General features: G+C 41.8%; 1 protein-coding gene across 5 annotated transcripts in view; it reads right to left on the bottom strand.

The window, feature by feature from the left end:
• CACNA2D2 (calcium voltage-gated channel auxiliary subunit alpha2delta 2) overlaps window positions 1-24,482 on the bottom strand; it is a 553,469-nt gene that overhangs the window by 177,072 nt on the left and 351,915 nt on the right. For all 5 annotated transcript variants that reach the window (XR_014003634.1, XM_081177654.1, XM_081177655.1 and 2 more), the window contains one exon: window positions 16,741-16,785. Coding sequence is in view for 4 of the 5 variants with exons in the window: in XM_081177654.1 (XP_081033780.1) it covers window positions 16,741-16,785 (45 nt within the window). In the remaining variant the exon portion in view is untranslated. The remainder of the gene's footprint in view (window positions 1-16,740; window positions 16,786-24,482) is intronic.

The raw sequence follows: 24,482 nt of genomic DNA, 5'->3' as shown, positions 1-24,482 counted from the left end.
CAGTCAATAAAATTTATCAGGCACAATCCATCAAGCAGTGCTCCATTTAACATCAATGGGGCCACAAAAGAATCATTCTTGGGGACTTGAACTCATCTTGTTTATGTTTAGGTCTCTTGGCTGTCTTTTTAAGGCTGCTTTCTTACTTCACTTCAGATGGTCACCCTCAGATTCCACTAGAACTCAGCAACTAGTGACTTTTGCTCCGGGTGGATGAATAGGAGAGGGGGAAAACCCTCTTCTTGCATTATAGCATGCACAAGAAAGTATAGAAATAATGCTCTCCCAGCACTACAAGCCTAGCAATAGCTTTTTCCACAGTAAGGGAGAATAATAGGTTGGCTATGCAATGTTTACTTTTTAATTCCAGCAGATGTACTCAGTGTAAACGCACCATATACAAGGGTCTTAATGGAGCAGCTCTAGTGGCATGGAAAGATTCAGAGCACAATTATCTTTTCGGGAGCCTCTACCAGTATACAACACAGCTGCAATTCCCTTTAAGGGGCAACTCAGTAAGCTAAATCTGACAATGTAATAACACAGAGCTAGATTCTCATCTTTTCTATATTATTGCATTGCATATTTAGAGACGAGAACAACTTGAGATTTCATGGGCAAAGGAACCCCTAGGTTTATCTAATTTGCTGTCCTCCATATCAGAGGTTACACCACTGTATTCTGTCATTTGCAGCTTGAGTTGATAACAAGCCAAAGAGAGAGAAAGGAAACGAGCTGAGCAGTACTCAACAAAAGCACACACTCAAAAACTAAAGATTCAAAAGCAAATCATTGGTTAACAGAAGAGCAACTCCTTAAAAGCAAACTACTATTTACATTTTACCAGAGTCAGGAAGGATAGCATATTTTAGAACGTTTTACTATTTTTCTTGCAACATTTTATTATTGTCCTGGAAAGACAATACAGTATGTATTTGAAAATACTGGATCATCTATAATGCTATTGCCATCTTAGAAGCTTGCAACCTTTTCATTCACTTTGATATTCAATATTTCTTATGGTATGATACAGTTTTAGCCATGTGTAATTATTTGTTAAATGTAGTCTGATTTCAAGACACAATTTTATTTGTTTCTATATGTTCAGTTTTGTTGAGCATAACTCTGTTGGGTGCACTTTTACATGCGCTACCGGAAGCATTTTTATTTACAAAGGGAGATACCTTTTCTTCTTCGTTTTTTTGCTTTAAAGCAGTGATAAAGAGCCTGGTGTTCTCCAAATGTTGTTGGATTCCAACTCCCATCAGCTCCAGCCAGCCCCGTAGCCAGAGTGGGGTGCACTGTCCCCCTTGAGCTAAGTCCCCCCCCAATTTTTTTTAATGGTAACATACATTTATAATTTATGACATGACAGACAACAACAGACCCATTTAAAGAATGGCAGCTTGTTTCAAAAACAGGAGCAATGTAAGAACAGGACCCTCTGAAAAAACACACAACACGAGTATAGCAGGGTGCGTTCACAACAAAAGCCTTCAACCAGGTTGTGGAACAGTTGAGAGTATCTTTCTTTGGCCTTACTCTTGATTTTTTCTGATGATGGAGACTGAGAAAGTTTAGAACAGGGACAGATTTATCTAACCGGCTATTCAGGTCCTGGCCCTGGCCTAGTGCCTGTGAGCTTCATAGTACAGAGCTTACAGAAACATAAAAGAAACAAAAAACAAAGCCTACAGAAGCAGGCACATCTTTCACATTGGAAATGTGTTGTGACATCTATTGAACTCTGTTAAAATACCTGAAGGACACTAGCTTGGGAAAGTTGGGCATATGATGAAGTATTTGAATTAGGTGTGACCTGTAGAACACAACATAAAAAGTTTACTAAGTAGCTTGCTGAGACCCCAAGTAATTTTTGTGTGGTGCATGAAAAAAAGTTTGAGGAGCACTGATTTTTGCCATAGACCAATAAGCCACCCAGCTACTGTCGCCTCCCCATCTGCCTGTGTTGTTTCTAGCACCCATGCATTGACACCCCTTTCCTACTGTTTCTTTTTCTTTTTACCATCATGCCTCTTTCATGGCGGAATGTGCTGTTGCTCTTGCCTTCAGCTCTAAGAAGCAAATCTTCATTAATTTCCACCCAACGTTATTGTTTTTATTCACTACTTCAAAGTGCCAGAACCAGTGTGTGTAATTACAGACCCCCCGTTTATCATTATTCTGTTGCAACATTCACTTGTGAGTGGTTAATTTGTATTCTTTAGGACTTGGTACAATCTGGCTGTCTCCATTCATATGTGAATATTGTTACGCATACAAGCTGAAGGAAAACACTGGTGGAGCTCAGCTGACGCACCAAAAATCTTGGTTTCCAAATGGAATCGTGGTACTTCAAGGGAAGGGGAAACAGCCACTCAAATTCCCAATTGATCTAAGATAGTTTATGCTCTCCTCCACAGTGACTTTTTTGGACTATCTCTCCAACACGACATAACAGTACAGCTCAGGAAGCCCTGCACTGTATCATTTCTCACCTTCTAGAGCAGCCTTTACTGCACGGACAGGAATCAGTGACCATGAAGATGTTGCTGGACTACAGTTCCTAGCATCCCTAACTATTAGCTTTGCAGGCTGGGGCTAATGGGAGTTGGAGTCCAACAATAACTTCCCTTTAAAAAATAAATAGAGGGAATGGTGATAGTCTGATAGCCCCTCTCCCTGAAATATATATATTTTGATATATGAGATTTATAAGGGTGATATTTGGCAATGCAATATTATGTTTCTGAATCTCAGTATCCTTTTTAAAAAAATGCTGTTCCAATGTCTTTGCAACCAAAAATACTTCTCGAAAACCATGAAGCTTAAAATGAAACCACAATACCCATCCGAATTACTAACACTTAAAACAAACAAACACTTAAGTGTTTGTTTGTTCTTTAAAACTCTGTAAAACCAATAAAAATTTTATAAAAAAAAACACAATACCCATCCGAATTACTAAACACACACATGTGCGTGCGCACGTGCATACACACACAGAGAGAATTCTACCAAGCTTAATTAGGCGGCTGGCAGTACAGTTGTAAGATGTTTGACAGCAGCATCACTGAAAAGTTGTATTTCTCTGATGCTTTGCAAACTACCTGGTCTTTGTCATGTATAGATTTCTACTAAGTGATGAGCATCCTCTTCACTAATGAATTAGTCCTGATCCTAAAAGTGTTCTAATTTGTCTTGACGCTGCCTTTGATTTTGACATCAGAACAGGCTTTCCAGAAATCACCTGTCTCTTCTATCACAACTGTATTGCCATGGGAATCCCTGCAGAGAGGCACTGATGTTATTATAAGAATTAATTTAAGCTAGTAATGAGGAACTGAATTCCAAGTGAGAAACGAAACAAGGCTGAAATTTGCCATGTGTAAATTGAAGATTGCTCAGAGGGCTCAGTCACACGTTACACAGCATGGAGCAAGTGGACAAAGATACATTTTTCTCATTCTCTCATTATATCTTTTTAGAAGCCCCCCCCCCAAATATGTGGAATGCTCTCCCTAGAGAGGCTTGCCTGGTACCCACTTTAATGTCTTTTCACTATCAGTCAAAAGACTTCTTTCCCCCTCAGTCTTTTAAACATTTTTTAAACATCTCTTAATATCCTTTAATATCATTGATATTATAATTTCCCACCTCTGCAGAATAGCGACAGTTTGGCTGGTTTTTTTTTTTTAAAAATAAATAGCTTTTGTAGCTTAACTGAACTTTATTGGATTCATTGCTGGGTTTTTAATTTGCGTCACTCTCTGTTGGATTTTACAGCTGGATTTAATCTGTTTCTGGGTTACTTCTATGGATTTATGGTTTTATTAAGTTGTATTTTGTTGCTTTTATTATGTATGCAGCCAAGAGAATATATTTTGCTAGGGGAATCAGAAACGGAATAAAATAAGACAAGCCTATAAAAATGACTGGTGGTAGATTCAGGAGGTCAGACAAAAGGAAGTACTTATTTGCACAATGCATAATTAACAGGGATTTCCTTTGCTGCAAGTGTTAAAGGCTGTTAGCTTAGCTCTAAGAGGAAAACCCTGTTGCAGTTGCTGCCTATGATGCAAGGATGGGGTGCCAGGAGGACTGAATGCCTGGCAGTGTGACTGCATGCATGTCTACACAGAAGAAAGCCCAATTGAGCCCAGTGGTGCTTACTCCCAGGAACGTGTGCACCAGTTTGCCGTCTGCCAAGGAATTGGGTTTTCATTCTTGGGTCTCTTCACCTCTCCCTCACTATACCTCCTTGCCTCTGTGTTCCTTGGCATATGCAAGCAATTTTAAGGCAGGGCGGAGGGGCGTTTGTTTGTTTAGATAATATCTAATTTGTCACATTTGTTGTTTTTGAGTTATAGAAGATGATAATTTGATACAGAAAAACAGGTGTCGGTGGGCGAGAGTTAATCTGCGCATAAACACATGGGTGGGTAGGGAGGTGATTGGTCCATGCACTCTTATATGGTGAGCCCTGATCAACCTTTACTAAGAAAGCTGATGAAATGCTAAGGCTCATGCTGGTTTAGGCACATGAAATCAACTTATGTCTAGCCCATCAACTTGCTATGCTATCCATGGATGCAGGGCAACTGATTATGTGCTGTTGTACACTTCAGGCCTACACGGCCACGCTGTTTGCAATTCTAAGAACAATGTTTGTGGCCTGTATTGTCCTAATTACAACCATCGAGTCTGAAATCACCGTGCCTAATCAGGGGCGTTGCAGCCCATTTCTCCACTTGAGGTGAAACGGGAAGTGCCACCTTGCCCTGCCGCTGCTGCTACTGCAGTTCCTCCACTCACCCTGCTGCTTCTGCCACAAGCGGAGCACCAGCACTGGCGTTGGAACCAATTTTGGGTGAGACCTTGCCCGACTTTGGCGGGAATCTTGCTTGTTCTGCAAGATCTCATGTGACTTTGGCTGATCCCAGTGCCACTTCTGCAGAGCTGCCACCTTGGAGGCTTCTGTCACCTGAGGCAGCCGCCTCAACCTGCCTCATGGCTGAGCCAGTTCGGTTCCTAAGGGCCAAAGAGTGCTCCAGTTCATCTCCATGGGGTATTAAATCAGAGATAATGGTGCCCTCTTAAGTATCAACACTAAAGACAACTGGTTGAGGGTTATGTTAGCAGAAACAAACTCTGTGGAATGCCTCCCCTCCATTTCTTCCAACACAGCCTTCCTCAACCTACCACCATCCAGATGTTTTGGACGGCAACTCCTTTAAACTGTGCTGGCTGGGATCGTGGGAGCTGAAATCCAAAACATCTGGAGGGCACCAGGTTGGAGAAGGCTGCACCTAGCTTCAGAGTGTGTACTGCACTGGAATTTCAGGTAGTTGCAACAATATGCAGAAACAAATGAACAAGAGCCTGCTATTAGACTGCCACATCTCTGCTTTTATAGTTGCACTGGTTATAAATAACAATCAGTCTCCTTCGCTTGTTTGCCTCTCTTTTTTTAAGGGGAAAAACACACACTTTGCCAAAGGTACTGTTTAGAGATCTTTCTAGACCATTTATTTTTAAATTACCAGCCAGAGGAGAGGAGGAAAAAAAAAAAGGGGGGGGGGAATCTCAGACCGATTGCTTATCAGAATGAAATCCAAATGTCACATTAGTTGAGAAAGTTGGGAGATTAAATTTTCCAATGCCCTTCATCTGCTGTTGACATTTTGGGAGCTTTGCTCCCCCCTCCCTCCCTCTAGCGCCTGCTTTTCAGCCTTAATATCTTAAACACACACACACACACAACCCAAACAAACCCTGCACAAGAGAGATGGCTCTGCAGACTTGAATGTTAGAAAGCTTCTTAGAAGTGGTCTTTTTTGGTAGGCTTTAGTTTTGACCTGAGGATTGCATCTGGCTCTGTGACTGTGCGTGCAAGGTACTTGTAAGCTTTGTGGGATAAGATTTTGACTGGGAACCTTGCTTTTTTAAAAAAGTCATTAATTTAAGCAGGTCCACTGTTATTATCATTTAATGAATGTTTGCTGGCTTATGGCCTGCAGTTCTTTGCTTTCAGCATGTTTTCCTCCATCTGTTGAGAGCCACAGTATTATTAGACACAACACTACGAAAACCATCTTCAGCCTATACATTGTCAGATTTTTATTTTAATCAGGTTGGTTTACAGTAAGAAGAATTTAAGAAGAAAAGCAACAAGTGGGGTTTGTTTTGTTTTGGCCTCCCTGTTTCAGGTGATGGAGTCAGTCAGTCAAGCTTTCCCTTCTACCAAAAAGGGCAGGAAATAATTTTGCAAAGGAACACTGACATTCTAATACCATTTTGTGATTCCAAGCAGTGGCTTGATTAAAAACAACAACAATAAAGGAAAAAAAGCCTCACCCACAATCAATCTCACAACAAAATCAGCATTGCTAGCGGTATCAGGCTGCCAAAGGGTAATAACACTTTATCACATCTATTGCAAATTCCATACAATAATGGTATGCTATTTTAGAATTAACTCCTGCCATGCCAGATCCCAACAGCCTTAATTTTGTGGAAGCAGATTTCTGTTGTCCTTTTTTGCTTCAAAACTACAAGGGCACTTGATTTCCACTGCCTCTGTGTATTTGACCCTGGACAGCACCAGGGGTGCTGCCACCACATTCCCACATTGGCAAACACAGTTGAGGAAGAAAAATAAATAAATCTGCTGCTGGCTTTTACAAATGCATATCCCTCACCCTCAGAATTTGTTACCTACATAAGATTATGGATTTCCCCACATTCTTTTGTGTCCTCCACAACCACCCACCCATGTGCAAAATAGTAAGAATAATAGTAAGAATAAAAAATCCAATTGGAACTTTCAGCACAGCGTTACTATCAACACACTTGCCTTCTCTGGATAACTCTCCTATAATTAGCTAATTATTCATGGATTTGCAGAGACTGGGAGAGAGCGCTTGGCAAGTGATGGCTGCTTTTGTTTAGAGTCCTGTCAAATCCACCACTGAGCATGCAGCCATTTCTCTCAATCCTCTCCCATGCCTGGAATGCAGTGAGAAGCAGATGAACACTTCAGCATGCTCTCCCCAAGTTGTCAGTTATTAACAGTTTCTGAGAATGGCCCATCTCCTATTAATGCAAATCTACCTACAGCTCCATGCCAATCATTCTGTTCCATCATATCTGAACATACCACCCTCCTGGAACATCGTGTACCATACCAACCTGGAGGCTGCAGCAAAAAGGGGGAAGGAGCATGGATGATGGTGCCTATCAGAAACATTTGGCTCCCTTATTAAAAGTGCAGTGACTTTTAATCAGGTAGGATTCAAAGTGCTGGTATTAACCGTAAAGCCCTTCAGGGTCAGGGACCAGGACATTTGAAGGATCACCTTTTCTCTTATGAGCCGCACCACCAGCCAATATCTTCATCAGCAGTCCTCTAATGTGTCCATGTGGTCCTCCAGATGTTGCACTAAAACTCACATTATCCCTTACTATTTGCCATACTAGGGGTGATGAGAGCTGGGTTTCCAACAACATCTGGAGGGCCATAGGGTCTCCAGCCTTGAGCTATCTGGTCGTAAGTATGGTTTAAAGATAAATAACCATAAGAAGGGAGTGCACAGGCTTTTAAGGTTCCCACCAAGAGTGAGCACATGGATAGTAGATTTGAGAAAGCATGCAGATCACTTGATCACAGTCTTCCACACTGTGTTGTGATGCAATGCATGTCTATATAAATCATTGCAGTTATTTCTAGGTTTGCATTTATACCTATGCATTGACATACACAAACCTGTATCCTCTTTTGTCCTCTTTTTTGGTGATGGAAAAGGGGCCACTCTGTGTGCAGTTGTTTTTGAAGTACAAAACTGATGCCGTTGAAATCAAAACTAGGTCCTGTTTCTCAGCATAGCCAGTTATCTGCAAAGTGGTAGCCTCCCCCCTCCCCCCAAGAATATAACTCAGGTAATAACTCTTAGTGGGAAATGGTGCTTGAGAGAATAAGCTTCTTGTCCTATTGTGGCCATTTTTACTGCATCAGAAATTCACCAAAAATAGAGTGGAGGCATGCTGGTGTTGTCTGAAACAACCATAACCACAACCGCCCAGCCCTCATCTCAATTTGGCTTCACTTTAAACAACAACAAGAACCCATATACTAGGATGGAATTTGGAAGCAAGAAAGGGACAGTCGTGGGAATTTGCTTACTGAAGCAGGCTGCTTCAAGTCACTTCATGGCAAAGCTGGCCCTGCACTGATCTTCATTTTTCTTTCCAAAATAGTGCCTTGATCTCCATTAACAGATCTGGGATTGTTTATGTCCCCTGAGTGTGAGAGAAGACTAGCTGTGACTCACAGGGTTCCCAAACGTATGAAGCATTATTTATATCCTGCCTGGCATGTTGTTCTATCTGTGTTTGATATGCCATTAAGCAGAGTGGCGGAAATATTATGATTTATTGGTAAAGTGCTTTTTTATATATTTCCTGCTGGCCTGGTATAAATATCTGATATTTATAATAATTACACCGACAGCATCAATTCATGATTCTAAGGAGACCGTCTTGCTGCCATGAAATTGATCACATTTATGAACTCCATTTTCAGGCAAGCATTGACAGCTCCAGTGCCTCCCCTTCTCTGGAGTCCTCAGCAGTGCAGCTCACAAACCCCTGCTGATTCTATGGAAACCCATCCATTTGCATTGCTTAACACACCCATTGATGTGGCCACCTCCAATGCATCAATCACTTTCCTTGTGACTTGAATTTCAACTTCCTTTATAAGAAACGAAAATGGGGGTGGGGTGGGGGTGGGAAGCTATATAGTAACGTCCATTTGCTCAACTTTCCAGCAATTTCTCTTGTCCCATGCCCTTTGCAATGGTAATATGTGGAAAGTAATTCTATTTGTACCCACTGGGAGAGGAACGGGAGTGCGGAGGGAGTGGACCTCCCCTAAGCACCACTACTCTGGTAGGGTGCAATCACTGCGCCCCCCTGGACATGCGCTGCACCCCCCTACGCGCCGGGCACCACACCCCCACAGGCGGCACATCACGCCCCCAAAATGCGCCCAACGCCCCTGCGGGTGGCATACCATGCCCCTACCTGCTCTCCGCCTCTGGTAGCGGAGGATGCAGCTTCGCCACTGTTTGCACCATACCTGGACTGCCCAATCCTAAACAGGATCACACTTCAAAACGACCTTGACAGATTAGAAAACTGGGCCAAAACAAACAAGATGAATTTTAACAGGGAGAAATGTAAAGTATTGCACTTGGGCAAAAAAAATGAGAGGCACAAATACAAGATGGGTGACACCTGGCTTGAGAGCAGTACATGTGAAAAGGATCTAGGAGTCTTGGTTGACCACAAACTTGACATGAGCCAACAGTGTGACGCGGCAGCTAAAAAAGCCAATGCAATTCTGGGCCTCATCAATAGGAGTATAGCATCTAGATCAAGGGAAGTAATAGTGCCACTGTATTCTGCTCTGGTCAGACCTCACCTGGAGTACTGTGTCCAGTTCTGGGCACCACAATTCAAGGAGGACACTGACAAACTGGAACGTGTCCAGAGGAGGGCAACCAAAATGGTCAAAGGCCTGTAAACGATGCCTTATGAGGAACGGCTAAGTGAGCTGGGCATGTTTAGCCTGGAGAAGAGGAGGTTAAGGGGTGATATGATAGCCATGTTCAAATATATAAAAGGATGTCACATAGAGGAGGGAGAAAGGTTGTTTTCTGCTGCTCCAGAGAAGCGGACACGGAGCAATGGAGCCAAACTACAAGAAAGAAGATTCCACCTAAACATTAGGAAGAACTTCCTGACAGTAAGAGCTGTTCGACAGTGGAATTTGCTGCCAAGGAGTGTGGCGGAGTCTCCTACTTTGGAGGTCTTTAAGCAGAGGCTTGACAACCATATGTCAGGAGTGCTCTGATGGTGTTTCCTGCTTGGCAGGGGGTTGGACTCGATGGCCCTTGTGGTCTCTTCCAACTCTATGATTCTATGATTCTTTGATTCTATGATTCTATGATTCTATGATTCTATGATTCTATGTTTAGTAGTATTGACTTCCAGGCAAATACGCGGGTGGCGCTGTGGTGTATACCACTGAGCCTTGGGCTTGCCAATCAAAAGGTTGGTGGTTTGAATCCCCGTGATGGGGTGAGCTCTTGTTGCTCAGTCCCAGCTCCTGCCAACCTAGCAGTTCAAAAGCACACCAAAAAGTGCAAGTAGATTAATAGGTACTGCTCTGGCGGGAAGGTAAACGGTGTTTCCGTGTGCTGCTCTGGTGTTGGTGTTCCATTGTGCCAGAAGCGGCTTAGTCATGCTGGCCACATGACCCAGAAAAAACTGTCTGCAGAGCGGACAAACGCCAGCTCCCTCGGCCTGTAAAGTGAGATGAGTGCTGCAACCCCAGAGTCATTTGCGACTGGACGTCAGGGATCCATTTACCTTCACCTTTAAATATGCTTAGGATTGCAGCAGCCTTTAGGAAACCACATGACATGTACTTCTATGATTCTTTTCAAGATGAGGCTAAGGCTGCAGTCTGAATACTGCTGTGGAAGAAGAGGGGCTCTTAAAACACTTTCCCCAATGTTGTTTTCCCACCCTACCCCAAGCTGCTGTTATTCTTGCGCGCGGGGTGGGTGGCTTTTCTCCCTATGGGGATGATTTTCAGCAGAAAAAGCAATGCAAGGGAGAAGGGTTTAGAAGCCCCCTTTTCTCTTCTGCACCAGTCCTCCATTTCTGATTTCAGCTTCAGCATCTGATTTGTCTAAAAGACAAAAGCCTATCAAAAAAGTATTACATGACATGTAAGATTCCCCCCCCCCACCATGATGCTGATGATGATAGCAAAGAACAGCCAGCCAGTTAAGAAGGAGAAAGAAATCCAGATTATACGGATCCTATTTGATTGCAGAGATCAATCTGACTTCAGCAAGGTCCCTCTTTCCTAGGAGGGAATTTTTCTCCATAGTCTCAAACAGCAAGGAAAATAGATAGAGAAATGTCTTTGGTTGCAGTGGAATTAAAGAGGCCTCTAGCCATTACTTTCAACTTCAGCAGCTTGTGCATGAAGGGTCAAGCTTTCAGGCTTTTGCCTGCAATTTCTCACATCAGTTGGCCATTTGTACCAGCACAGTGAGGCCACATAAATGACAGAAAAATGAATCAAATACAAACGTACTCATATTTCGCTAAGGTATGGAACTGGGCTATTCTGTGATTTAAAGGATCAGACCCTTTGGAATTCCAGATACAAAGGTTCCCCTCATTTATACCATAGAGCACATTGTTTTAGCACACACACACACATGCATCCTGGATCAGCCCAGAAAAAGAAGCCCACCTGTTATTTTTTCAATTAAAAAAAAATACTAGGAAATTAACAATTTATCAGTCACCAGAGTCAGGTACAGAAAATGAAAGCTATTGCATATTGTGCGGTAGAAATCCACAAAGTTCTAGTGACAGCAGCAGAATGGTGGCAACTTAATAGAGCTGGGGATCTGGCTGGAGAATTTTGGCCTCCTCTATGATTTAAACATTGTCTTCCAACCATAAACATAATAATAAGACTTGGAAAAATAACTGTAATTTTCTCCCGTTTTGCTAGTGGCATCCTATAGTGAATGTTAGTTAATTTAAACACTTCTTTGTGAATAAACATTGAAACCCTCTCCTGCTGGAAGAATGAGTAAAGAGGAATTTTAAACTCTCCTCTCCCTTTTCTTTCTTTTTACAAATATTGTATATCTCGAGCTCCCATTTACACACAATCTGGCATCCCCATTACCTTTTAAAATTAAATTATTATTTTTTAGAGGTCCACAATCAGAATTACATTGGGACGAACTAAAGGTGCAGTGAATAGGAACCTCATTTCTATTTCTTTCTGCATTTATATCTGGCATAAGCTTCTTGAATAAAGTCACAGTTTTACTGAATAGGCTTTGTCTGTCTGAACTAACTTCATTTGAGGGAGATCATGCTCAATTTAAATTTTAAAATGAATGTTAACAAAAATGGAGGATCTGTGGTTTCTTTCTATTTAGTTCTACTGCAGACAATTCGGTATCTTTTTAATTTCATCATCACCATCATCACTTTCACCATCATCTTTTCTTTATTTGTTGGAAGAAAATTAGCTGGAATATTGCTGAGTGTGAAGCAATAGGCTTAGGCAGAGAACGCTACATGTGTTTTCAATAGGCGAAGGACCATCATTTTACAAAAACCAACAAAAACTTATCTGAATCTGTAATAATATCAGACACCACCATCAACAAGCATAAAATATACTGCTCTGAGATATTAATAGTCCTGGAAACTGATTTCCTATCCCCTTTCCACCTTCTTACAGTTTCAGAGTTCACAGGTTGTCTGAAGGTTGATTAATTTTTAAACATTGAGAGATTTCATGCTCTAGTATTCATGACAGCTATGCAGGAAAAAAACCAAACCTGACCGTGGAAGTTGATAGACACCATAGGTCTGCCAGTGATGGTTCTCTGATGAAAGTACCAAGTCAGTCTCATTTTCTTAAGCCTCCTGTCTTAATTCTGCATTGTCTGCTGGTGTAGAGTAGTTAGGTTCATGAGGCTGGGGCTAGGGCTGGGTGATTCCTGGTTTTCAACATGACAATACATCACCAGCTAAACATTGCAATATATTGATATATCTCAATGTTTGCAATAAGGATGGAGCTATGTAGAGGCATTGGCTGGCTTCACAGTTTTTTCTACGCTGTGATTTTTGCCTGCGCCTGCTCATGTTATTTGCTGCCCCCCACAGGAGGCAGGGGAGAGCTGAGTTAATAGGGGCTTTAGGAATCGAGAGAAGCATTGGCTGGCTTCACAGTTTTTCCCACATTGTGATTTTTACATAACACACACATGATTTGCGATATATTGTTGGGTTAAAATTTATGAAACTGATATAATGATATGGACTTCAAACTGGATTTGGACGATATATAAGGTCCCAGGGCAGGTTACAACAATTACAATGAAATATACCCAGCCCTAGTTGGGGGCTTCTAATCTATGTGATCTTGTTATGTGCCCAAAGGTTTCTTCCAACGCAGTCTAAGCTTGTATTCTATACCTTCAACACAAAGCTTCCTGAATAAAAATAATGTTCATGTTGCTGCTTCCTCATGCAATATAACCCTACCAGCATTGTACTGATCTAGCATTCTCAGCACTATCTAACGTGGATATGAGGCCTTCTGCTTGCTATGAGGATGGATGTTGTGGCAGCCGCAAAAGCAGATAGCAGTGAGCCGATCACTGTTATTACTATCAGCGAGGTTAGTTAACTGCTGAGGAGTTATGAAGTGTGTTGGCGCATCATACCCTCCAACATTTCTCCAGTGAAAAAACTACCCTATACACTTCATATGGCTTGGGGTGGGTGGGTCAGATAACTCCATACCCTCCAACATTTCTCCAGTGAAAATAGAGACATCCTAAGGAAGTTGAGCTAAATGATGTCCGTGCTCCTGGTTGACCTTAAAAAGCCATCTGTTATTAAACTAATCACCTGTACACTGTGTCTGTAGGAAATCTTACATTTCTGCTCTTTACAGCACCATAAATTCCCAAGAGCAAAGGAACAGGCATGCCAGAGTTAAAGATTTACCACCTTGTCCTCAGAAGTATGAATGATTATACACATATCTGAATGTGATTTGGAAATGCTCTTGGTAGGCCTGTGGTCTTTCTCCATATTTTGGCTTATTATTATAAATTAATTACCTGCCCTTCACCCTAAGGTTCCAGGGAAGGTTACAACAATTACAATGAAATATTAAATACAGTTTTAAACAACTGAAAATTACAGAAATAAGGTGGGTCCTAAAAATATACATCTCAAGTTCCAAAAACCATAGCCTCAGATTTTGGGTTACTTTGATGTAGAACACAGATTGTTCTCTCTCATATTCTGTTTGCTGCCCATTTGGGTTTTAGCTGGCCATTGTTCATAGAATTAGGTTTGAAAAGGGTATTAAAAATGGCTATTCAGGCACTTACTACCAAGAGCTGGTATCTACTCCATTCCAACAGGTACTGACTTATCTAGTACAGTGGTGGTCCTGTGTTACTACTTTTTAAAGGCTATGTAACATCAACTACACAGGACCCCTCAGTCTTTGATTTATAATGCTGTGAAGTTTAAGGAGAACAGCTTTGTCAAAAGTAGGCGCCAGAGACTTTGTGTCCTCTCAGCAAGCTGAGACAGCTTAATATCTGTTCTTCCTTTTCTTGGCCACAGGAGAGGTCCCAAGGGCACACCTTGCTTCAGCATTTAGGCCACCCAGGAAGACTCCAAAACGCTCCAGAAAGCTCTATAAAATGCAGCCATTTCTGGGATGAGTTAAGCCCAGTGGCCAATGCCTGGGAGTTGTTTTGAACAGAGCTCTATTCACATTGCACACAGTCACTAGCAAAGGCCTATTTCCTTGGGGAACTGAAGCTCTTTGGTTTGTACTTAACATGCTGATTGCCAGAATTACAGGATGGCTGTGCCAGGAGGAGGGTAGAGAATTAGATTCTGTCTCTAATTAGATGTTTGCTCTTCATTTGAATTTCAGATGCCAGCTTTAATTTTAGAAACTTTCCCAGGAAGCATAGTGACTTTCTCTAGCAAAAGTGCACCTGGCTCCTTCAGGCTTTGTCTGATGGGCTGTCACAAAATAAGCACAGAGTGGAGCCAACCACTGTCACTCCTTCTCTAGGTCCAAGGGGCAGACCTACTGCCTGTCAGATTTCTGGGAGTATCATTCAGGTAAAGGAAATCTTCCTATGTATATCTACTTAGACGGAAGCACCACTGACTTCAGGGAACTCACTCCCAGTTAAACTTACAGAAGATCACTATGGTGGACAGGTATGCTTTCAAATGTGATTGCAGTAGATCTCTTTGGCCTTGCTTTTCTGAGCCAACATATGACCTGCCCCATGCTATATGAAAGGGTCTGACAAACAGAGAGATCTCTTCTGGAAAGAAAGATATTCCTTTCAGAATAATCAGTCAAGAGAGGGAATATGCATCAGTCATATGCTTCATTATGCTTGATTGGCAATGTAGTCATCATTTCATGAGATCAAATGTAATCTCGTAGACTCTACAGTCTAGAGTTTCAAGCAGCATTCAAAGAGAAAAAACAACAACCCAGCATTCAGTTGGCAAGGGGGTGGGTTTTCTCAAGTTCCACAATTCACTCTGAAATAGGGATTTGAAAGGAAAAGCACACATTTTCATCAGAAGTCCAATCTATTTGGATGAAAGTATTGTTTCTTAATTTAAGAGCTGCAGTGTGATTTCAATGTTTGCTGCAAGGTCCCATTGTCATTATATGTTTGCAATAAAACGACATGTTGCACACAAATATAAGCTACACAGATATAAGATGGGGGATATGTGGCTTGCCAGTAGTACATGTGAAAATGATCTAGAGGTCTTAGTATACTATAAGCTTAACATGAGTTAACAGTGTAATGCAGCAGCAAAAAAAGCTAATGTTATTCTAGGCTGCATCAACAGAAGTATAGTGTCCAGGTCAAGGGAAGTAATAGTACTGCTTTATTCTGCCTTGGTCAGACCACACCTGGAATACTGTGTCCAGTTCTGGGCACCACAATTTAACAAGGATATTGACAAGCTGGAATGTGTGCAGAGGAAGGCAAACAAGATGATTAAGAATCTGGAAACCAATCCTTATGCTGAATGGTTGAAGGATCTGGGTATGTTTAGCCTGGATAAGAGGAGACTGAGAGGAGATGTGATAGCCATCTTCATATATCTAAAGGGCTGTCACATTGTTTCCTCCTGCTCTGGAGGGTAGGACTCAAAACAAAGGCTTCAAGTCACAAGAAAGGAGATTCCAACGAAACATCAGGAAGGACTTTCTGACAGTAAGAGCTGTTCAGCAGTGGAACAGACTCCCTTGAGAGGTGGTGGACTCTCCTTCCTTGGAGGTTTTTAAGCAGAGGTTGGAAGACCACCTGCCATAGATGCTTTAGTTGAGATTCCTGCATTGCAGGGAGTTGGGCCAGATGACCCTTGGGGTCAAACTATACAGTTTTATGATTCTATGAAAAGAGGTGGAATGATCTGAAATCTTCATTTTGCTTCAATACCCAGAGCAGAATTACATTGCCCATCATACAGTGTCCCTGCAGATTTTACTGTGGTATCCCATGCCTATATTTGACTGAAACATGTTCCCTTACATGTGTTATTGTATTTTTCACAAGGCTTCATGGGAATGTGTCTAAGATGAACACAATTTAAAGAGAAAAAAGGAGTTTAAAATAGTCAAATAATGCTACCAAATCTTTTATTAAATGAAGCAAACACAAAAATGTATGCCTGCTGTGATTCCCTCCCCCAATTCAGTTCCCAAGATCAATAAAAACAACTTTATCCCACTTTCTATTCTCTAAGTGCCTCCTTGCTGGAAAATATTTGTCATAAGTAAAAGGAGTTCTGAATTCTCCTGAATTTAACCATTATTGCTTCTTTCTATTACCACCCAATGAGGAAATATTAGAACTTGCAATTCTATAACAAAATCCCATTTTGTTCACTGCCATAAGTGTAGATCCTGTGCTTTGGAGCCAGTCAAATTACTCTGAGCTCTAAACAAAGGTGGCAAAGTAGACAGTGGAATTCTAACTTGAAGGAAATAACATGTGAAACTCATTCAGTGCATAAAATATAAGTGAAGGACAAGTGGAAGACACTTACATATTCTGTCTCAGCCTTGGAGTCATAGTATTCAATATCCTCCTCCTACAGAATAAAAGGGAAAAGGTGTGATTAGTACAGTACACAGTCCCAGGCCACAGGAAAGAGGTTTTTCAATGTCATCAGTAGGCTTGCCAGCATTTCATTTTAAGAAGACTGTGACTTGTCTGGGGGCTGGGGTTCCTGGTGAGTTCTATCATGTTAAAGGCAAAGTTCATTGCAAAATGTTTTGGGGCACTTATGATGTTGGTATTGGGAGGCACACTGGGCTAACTCTGTGCTTGGATTCCACTGAAGGGTTAAAGAACCATGATGGGAGAGCAGCCGCCACAGGAGCCACTGCAAGTTGGCCACATTCTCTCTTTCTTCTGTCTTTGGGTGTCCTGTTTACCTTGGCTCAAAAGAGCTTGCAGAGAATATCTGAAGAATATCTGAAGGTATCTGAAGAAGTGTGCATGCACACAAAAGCTTATACCAAGAACAAACTTAGTTGGTCTCTAAGGTGCTATTGGATAATTTTTATTTATTTTTATATATTTCAACTGCGACAGACCAACACGGCTACCTACCTGAATCTTGCAGAGAATGTTTGGGTATTATTATTATTATTATTATTATTATTATTATTATTATGATCAACCCTAACACTCAGACAAATGCTAAGGCTGGCATACAGAAAGGATTCCTGGGAACTAAGGGATGGCATGACCTGATTTCCCCCCATGGCAGAAGTAACTCCTTATTTTAAAAATTGTTGTTGTTGTTTAGTCGTGTCCGACTCTACAGGTATTTAAAAAATATTTACTTTAAAAATAAATTCTTTTCTGAGTTTGAACCACATTGATGTCAATGATATCAATAACTCTTTTTCCTTTTCTCCTTTAGACTAGGGCATTTTTACTGGGGTGAAATGCAGTGGCATAGCAAGGGTTGCCAGCACCTGGGGCCATGCAGAGGGGTGGGTGGGAGTGAGGGCACACACATTCAACTGCCTAGCAGCATCCACATCACCGAGGAGATTGCAGTCACAGAGATAAGGAAAGAAGAGTTGTTCTGCTGTCTAGAGAGGTCACTTCCTGGTTTGCATGGGGAAGCAGTTTTCAACAGAGACCAGCTGTTTTGAGGCAGCACTGGGCGTTGAAAATGTGCACCCCCTAACCGTTTTGTGCCTGGGGCAACCACTCCTGTAACCCCCCCACCACACACACTATGCCACTGGTGAAATGGATCTATTTCTATTCCACTCTCACACTTGTTTGCACATAATTCAATTTTTTTGTCTCCACATTGATCGTCAAAATTATTTTAAAAATACTCTTCATAATTAAGATGTAAATGTATATTCTTCCTCAAAACAGTATTGAAATGCATGCCTTGATATGTTTCAATGACAGAGAACTGTATCACAATATTTGGAGAACCACAAAATCCTACTGACAGTGATGTTCCAATCAACACATTAATCTAATTGGATGACATTTTGATTAGGGATCCATGAAGATAGAATTCCTCAAGCACCCCATATTTTTACATTGGGTAGACTGCAGAGCCTGTTTCCTGTACCAGAATACAGAAACCACTTACTAGTTGGAAACTTAGTACAGTATACAATCATTTGATAAGGAAGTTGTCTGCATCATCCTGCCAACTGATCAGCAGAATCCACTTCTTAGTTTCCCTAGACCAAGAAACTCAGTTTCCCTAGACTTCTGATCAGTTGAGAAAGCCAGCAACATTTTCCTTATCACTCATAAGCCAGACAGGGTTGGCTCTCTAAGGTTTCAAACAGGAGTCTTTTTCAGCCCTACCTAGAGATTGAATCATGGACATGTTGTCTGCCTTTAACTTGCTTTGCAAAGAAGCAGCAGGTAGACTTCAAAGCTATGAGGCTGAAACATGTAGGAAAGCACTGAGCCTCTTGGGCTTGCCGATCAGAAGGTTGGCAGTTCGAATCTGCACAATGGGGTGAGCTCCTGTTGCTCTGTCCCAGCTCCTGCCTACCTAGCAGTTCAAAAGCACGCCAGTGCAAGTAGATAAATAGGTACTGCTGTGGTAGGAAGGTAAACAGCATTTTTGGGTGCTCTGGTTTCCGTTACGGTGTTCTGTTGCACCAGAAGTGGTTTAGTCATGCTGGCCACATGACCTGGAAAGCTGTCTGTGGACAAATGCCAGCTCCCTCGGCCTGAAAGCGAGATGAGTGCCGCAACCCCATAGTAGCCTTTGACTGGACTTAACTGTCCAGGGGTCCTTTCCGTTTCCCTTTTACCTCCACCCTTGATAAATAGGCATCTGCATTCATCCAATGTTTCATCATGAAACAAACTATGACATACCTCACTAGAAGGTCACACTAGCTCAGTTACAAGTAATCTAAGAATGGGTACAGGAATCCAAGTGTTAACATTTCCAAATCTGTGCTATTCTATGGAAGGTCACATTGGAGGTTTATAATACTCTCTCTCCCGACTCTGAAGTCTCTGAATCTATGGGAACAAGAAATACATTATCATTTGCTGGAGGGGAATGTGTGCTAATGGTGGAGATCTGAGATGCTAATAACCTCTTCTACTCAGAACCACAAAACAGGCAATGAAAAATTAGAGAGTGATTTCATCATTCCAGTGAAGAACTGCATGTCATTAATTTGCAGTATTTAGAAACTATTTACATAGAAAGGTCTCTTCCAATCCCTCTTCCTCCTGTGCTAGGACATGCAGCAGCTGATAAAATTCATAAAGGGACAGGCAATTCAGAGAGCAGTAATACTGTCAAAATAGAAGTTCACATTCCATCAAAAGGGATAATTAAAGGGCAGTTGGACTCTCCATTCTGCATGCAAAAAATGAGGATGCAGAAATCATGGCAGTACATTCTCCTCCTGAAGCAAGCTCAACACCACCAGTTCTGCCATTCACCAGAAGAACATCTTTCTAGGGACCTGAAATTCTGGAATGCTATTCTTAAACAGTATTCTAACAGTATTAAACAGTATTAAACAGTATTCTCAAATTACTCTCACTACTGCAGATATCCTGCATATGAAACTTGCTATGGAGTCAGAGCAGACCAGGAGGGGTTTCTTGAATTCTTGGAGGACCCCCAAGGTATGAAGGAAAAATGTATTTTAAACTGCCTGACTCTGTGCAGACTAAGAGGCACACTTACTGTATCTGTTGTTGTCACGCTACTATGGATATAGGTTAGGCTGAGGGGAAGCAAGCAGTGTGCCACTTGCTTCTCTTCTGCCTGCGAACTAAAAGAGGAGCAGAAGTGGGTTACCCAGATTCCTCCTGCAATCCAAAAACAATATTTTAAGCTGCAAAGGGAATTGCCTTTTCTTAGTTTGAAGGGTGAGGGCAGAAGCCCTCTTGAGCCTAGGTGAGGGAGATGATCTCCTCATAGCTGAAAATACCATGGGGTGAGATTGGCTCTGAGGTTGTATTGTTTAGGACAAGAGCCATAATAAATGGAATGCCCACTGAAGTGGATATCCAAGCACAGAAATCGCTTATCCACACTGCATTGATTTAAGTGGAGCTGCACACTTGGATGTGCATTCAATGAAGGCAATGCAGTGCAGACAGTAAATGCACTCTGATATGTATTCAGTACACACCTGAGTGACACCACTAACATTGGCAATGCTTTGCTTTTGATGGAAACCCTGTTCAGGTGTACATGCAAGTGGATATTCCATAAAAAAGCAGCACACTATTAAGACCATTCATGTTTGAATGTGCATTTAGATGTGCACCTCTGCAAAGACCATGAACATTTTCGTGGAACGACAGTTATTATCCCTGCTGTGGGAAATCATCTTTTCTCAGAAGTGCAGCACAGATGCTTCCTCTACTTGAAGATGCTTCTCAATTTAGTTTCTGCCCCTTACCCATGCACTTATATCCACAATATCAGTATCAAGAGCTCTACAAATCAGTTGATAGTGAGGGACACATCAATGCAGATGTGAAGACAGCTGGAAGCAGGCAGAAGGAGCTGGGTACATCTTTTTGTTTACTTGGATGCTGTTCTGTTCCAAGAGGATGTATCTGTTAACAGATGGAGTGCTGCAAGGAATGGCCCCATGTGTCCATATTATTATCAGTCATAGCAGCAGAAGGATCTAAATAACTGTGCATCGATAATGAATGTGTAAAAGACCCCTTTCTGGATGCAACCCACCAAGTCCTAATGCTCAGCAGCTCCCATTAATTTAATGAGGTTTGCTCAGGGAGCCCTAAACAAATCCCATTGAATGAATCAAAACTGAACAGTCATAGTGCCTGGTGGGCTGAGCTCTGTGTAACTACTAAGGGGCTACGAGAGAACAGCTCCAAGACGACTGGTTCAGTTCATGAATCAGAGACGTCACAGTTCACAACTCAATCTTTAAACTAAGCTGCTAAGCCACACACTTTCTCACAGCTGACTGAAGTGTTAAACTCTCAAAGGGGTGTTGCTTTAAATGACATGGTAACTAGAAGAATGACACCAGAGGAGGGTGAAACAAATCTACAAACAGCCTAAGATATCTTTAAAATAGCGCTGCCAGTTTGGCAAAGTGAAGCTGGTCAAAGGCAAATTAAAAAATATGATGGCATTGTGAATTGCTGTTACAAAGAGAGAGCGAGATGGCTTCATTTCTCCAGCATACTTTAAAGGAGGGGTGGCTAACCTGTTTATTTGTTTGTTTATTAAACAAGTATGCATATTGCTTAATCAAAAAAAAATCTAAGTGGAGAAAAACATGTTTTACATAAAGCAGAATAAAATTCAGACATATGCAAAAATTGTTCAGTCAACTGAAATACACATGGCTGGTCACACCTCAGGGAAATAAAAAGGTTGGTGGAAGCATGCAAATATGCTTGATGCTCATAGGTGTTTATTGGCCTGCCGGCTGACCCTGGGACACTCACATGCCATCAGCGGTTGTGATCAAAGCTGCTGCACGCACACACAAATACCACCCCCCACACCTATATGTGCAGATACCACACATAAAACACTCTCTCACACAAGCACAATGCAGTTACTCTGCCAGCTTCTCTTCAAGGCAGTGGGTGACTTTCCTGATAGAACTCCTGCCTCCTCTCTTTCTTCTCATGCCTCTCCCTCTTGCCTCAGTTCCTCCCTTCCAACCTGCTCCTGCATGCGCTGCCCTACCCCATCTCCACTTCTCCCCTTGGCATTCAAGTGAGAACCCTTTGATGACTGCCTTGGTTTTCTTTTCTACAGCCTCTTTCTGTTGCACTGACTGCAGCTGCAGCTTGTCAGTCCCATTGGGTGGGCTAGCAAGAAAGCAGCATGTCCCGCTCCCATCGTCGCTGGATGCTGTCTCTTGCTGCTCTCCTAATGCAGTGTTTTGCCACATGGCCGGAGTGGTTTGGCTGAGTGATTCCCCAGAGTCTGCTCACAACAATAAAGACATTTCTTTTTAGAGAAGCTTTTCATCACTAAATGTGGTGGGATTTGACTCTGGTTTTTGCCTTTCTGCTTAGATCATCAAGGTTTGTTAGTTGTTTGTTATAATATTTTAATTGCTATTTTATTTTTTAAAATTACACTATAAAGTTTATTAATTTTCTGCTTTGACTGTTCATCTGCACTAAAAATGGATGGTTAAAGGAAATGAAAATCAAGTGGACCATGATTTCCACTGCCTTGAGGAAGGATTTCTAGCCAGAGATAGGTTGTACCTCACGGCGCTTGGCATTGTGCACATTCGCCAAGCTTCATGAACTATGCACATTTTTGTTCTTTGTCAGTTGCTATGGGTTGTCCTGGGCAAGATAAAGCAACTGACAAATGTAATAAATAAAAACAATAATAAAGAATTCCTGGTCGATACACATAATCCTCAACAAGACTTGGGGAATGCATATATCTTGACTGGATTTTGTACATTGTCTGGGCAATATGCACATTCTCCAGTGAGTATACATAGCCTCCAATAAACCTGCCTCCCCCTCCCCATTTCTTTTTCAGAAGTGTACTATCTGTGCTCCTTGGGTTGCATCTGGCCCCCTACCTAATCTTATATGGTCCTCAACATCCTCTCCCAATGATGAGCCAAGCATGAGGAAGAAGAAAGGGGGCTCCAGATCAGGATCATTCCTGCCCCCACCCCCCACAGCTCAACCTCCTTTCAGTTGCTCATCAGTCAGTTAAATAGCACAAAGAGAATTGCAGAGAGGGGGAAATTTTAAATCTCCACTCCACTCCCCTGATTCTGATGGAAATGCTATGAAGCTCAGGAAGAAGCTTAATAGAAGCATTTGGTCAATCTTCATGGGAATTGCAGCAGAAGGGAGATCTAACCAGCTGATGAAGGGCTGCCCAGCAGGTAAAAAAGGGCTGGGCGAGAAAGAATGTGAAGTACCTCAACCAGCGGGTACAAAATTCAGATGAGAAATGCCCAAGGTTTGATGGTGGTTCTGTATACTACCTACAGAATGTACAAATTCAGTTGATATAAACATGTATCTCAAAATCTGCTGGAGATTACATGTATTGACTGGGAAATGTGCACCATTCCCTCTTCATGGGAAAATTATGTGTAGATTCTGCATGAGACCTGGTGAATGTGCACCATTCCCTCTTCATGGGAAAATTATGTGTAGATTCTGCATGAGACCTGGTGAATGTGCACAATGGCTGTTATGCACATTAACCACTTAATTTACATTCCCTTTAACCCACATGGCATGGCATGAAGCATGATTCCCTTATAACTTTACAAAAATATTAGCTGATTTACATTACTGACCACAAGTTTAAGTTTTATTGTACACTTAAGACTTAAACTACAAACTCTCCAACACAGAACTCTGTATTTTGTCAGTATTACCAGTTCTGTCATGCTGAGGAACCTACACAATGAGCTGAGAGAGACTAACTCGTCTTTGGAGTTATCATGGAGACAAAACCTGCTCAGCTAAAGCGATTTCCTCTTCCTTCTCCAGACTGCTAAAACTCAAGCTGACAAAATGCTTCAGCTTAGGGAGATCTGTGCCAATTACTTAGGCAGAGAGCAAGAAAATCATCAATGGGAAGATGTTTGCTAGCTGGATATAAAAGACTAGGCATAAGCTTATATTTAACATTTGGCATGAAATTCACCCTCCTCAGCAGAGATTACCATGTTTTCAGATGTATGTGCCTCTCATGACAACTTATAAATGCATGCACCAGTTTAGCCTGGCCTAGTTATAGTTTGGAAAGGATATTATTGGTATTTATATCAAACTGACCCCTTCAACCAATGTGGATAAGGGATACAAAGAATGGAAAAAATGAGGAGGGAAGCACATAAACCCTAAAGAAAGCAGAATACAGAAGCTGATGCTCAAAAGTGGTCAGCTAATATGGGACTTCCTTGTGGGGCCAGATAGGTTTTTGTGCAAGCTGCTTCACTTTTGAGAACAAATTTCTCATTTTTGCATTATTTCTCTTATGGGAGACAACAGACTTGTTCATCAGGATGGACTTTATGTGGGTGATGTTAGATTCTCTTTGGAGAGAGGGGAGGGGTGAAAAGCAGTGACTTGGGATACATGGAGACTAGAGGGGGGAGGTGGGCCAGCACCAAAATCCAAGAGTAGCAAAGAAAGAGACTTGAATAGTGTCTTCATGATAGGGCAGAGCTCCATTCAGTAGAATGAGGAGGAACCCCAAACACTGCAGTGCTGGTTTAATACATTTTGAAGCACTGCATCTAAACACTCTTCTGCCAATAAAAC

This window comes from Podarcis bocagei (genome assembly GCF_964188305.1).
Source record: "Podarcis bocagei genome assembly, chromosome: 2".
Classification (NCBI taxonomy): Eukaryota; Metazoa; Chordata; class Lepidosauria; order Squamata; family Lacertidae; genus Podarcis; species Podarcis bocagei.
Note: the sequence above shows the minus strand (reverse complement) of the source record. Positions and strands in the feature narration are given on the sequence as shown.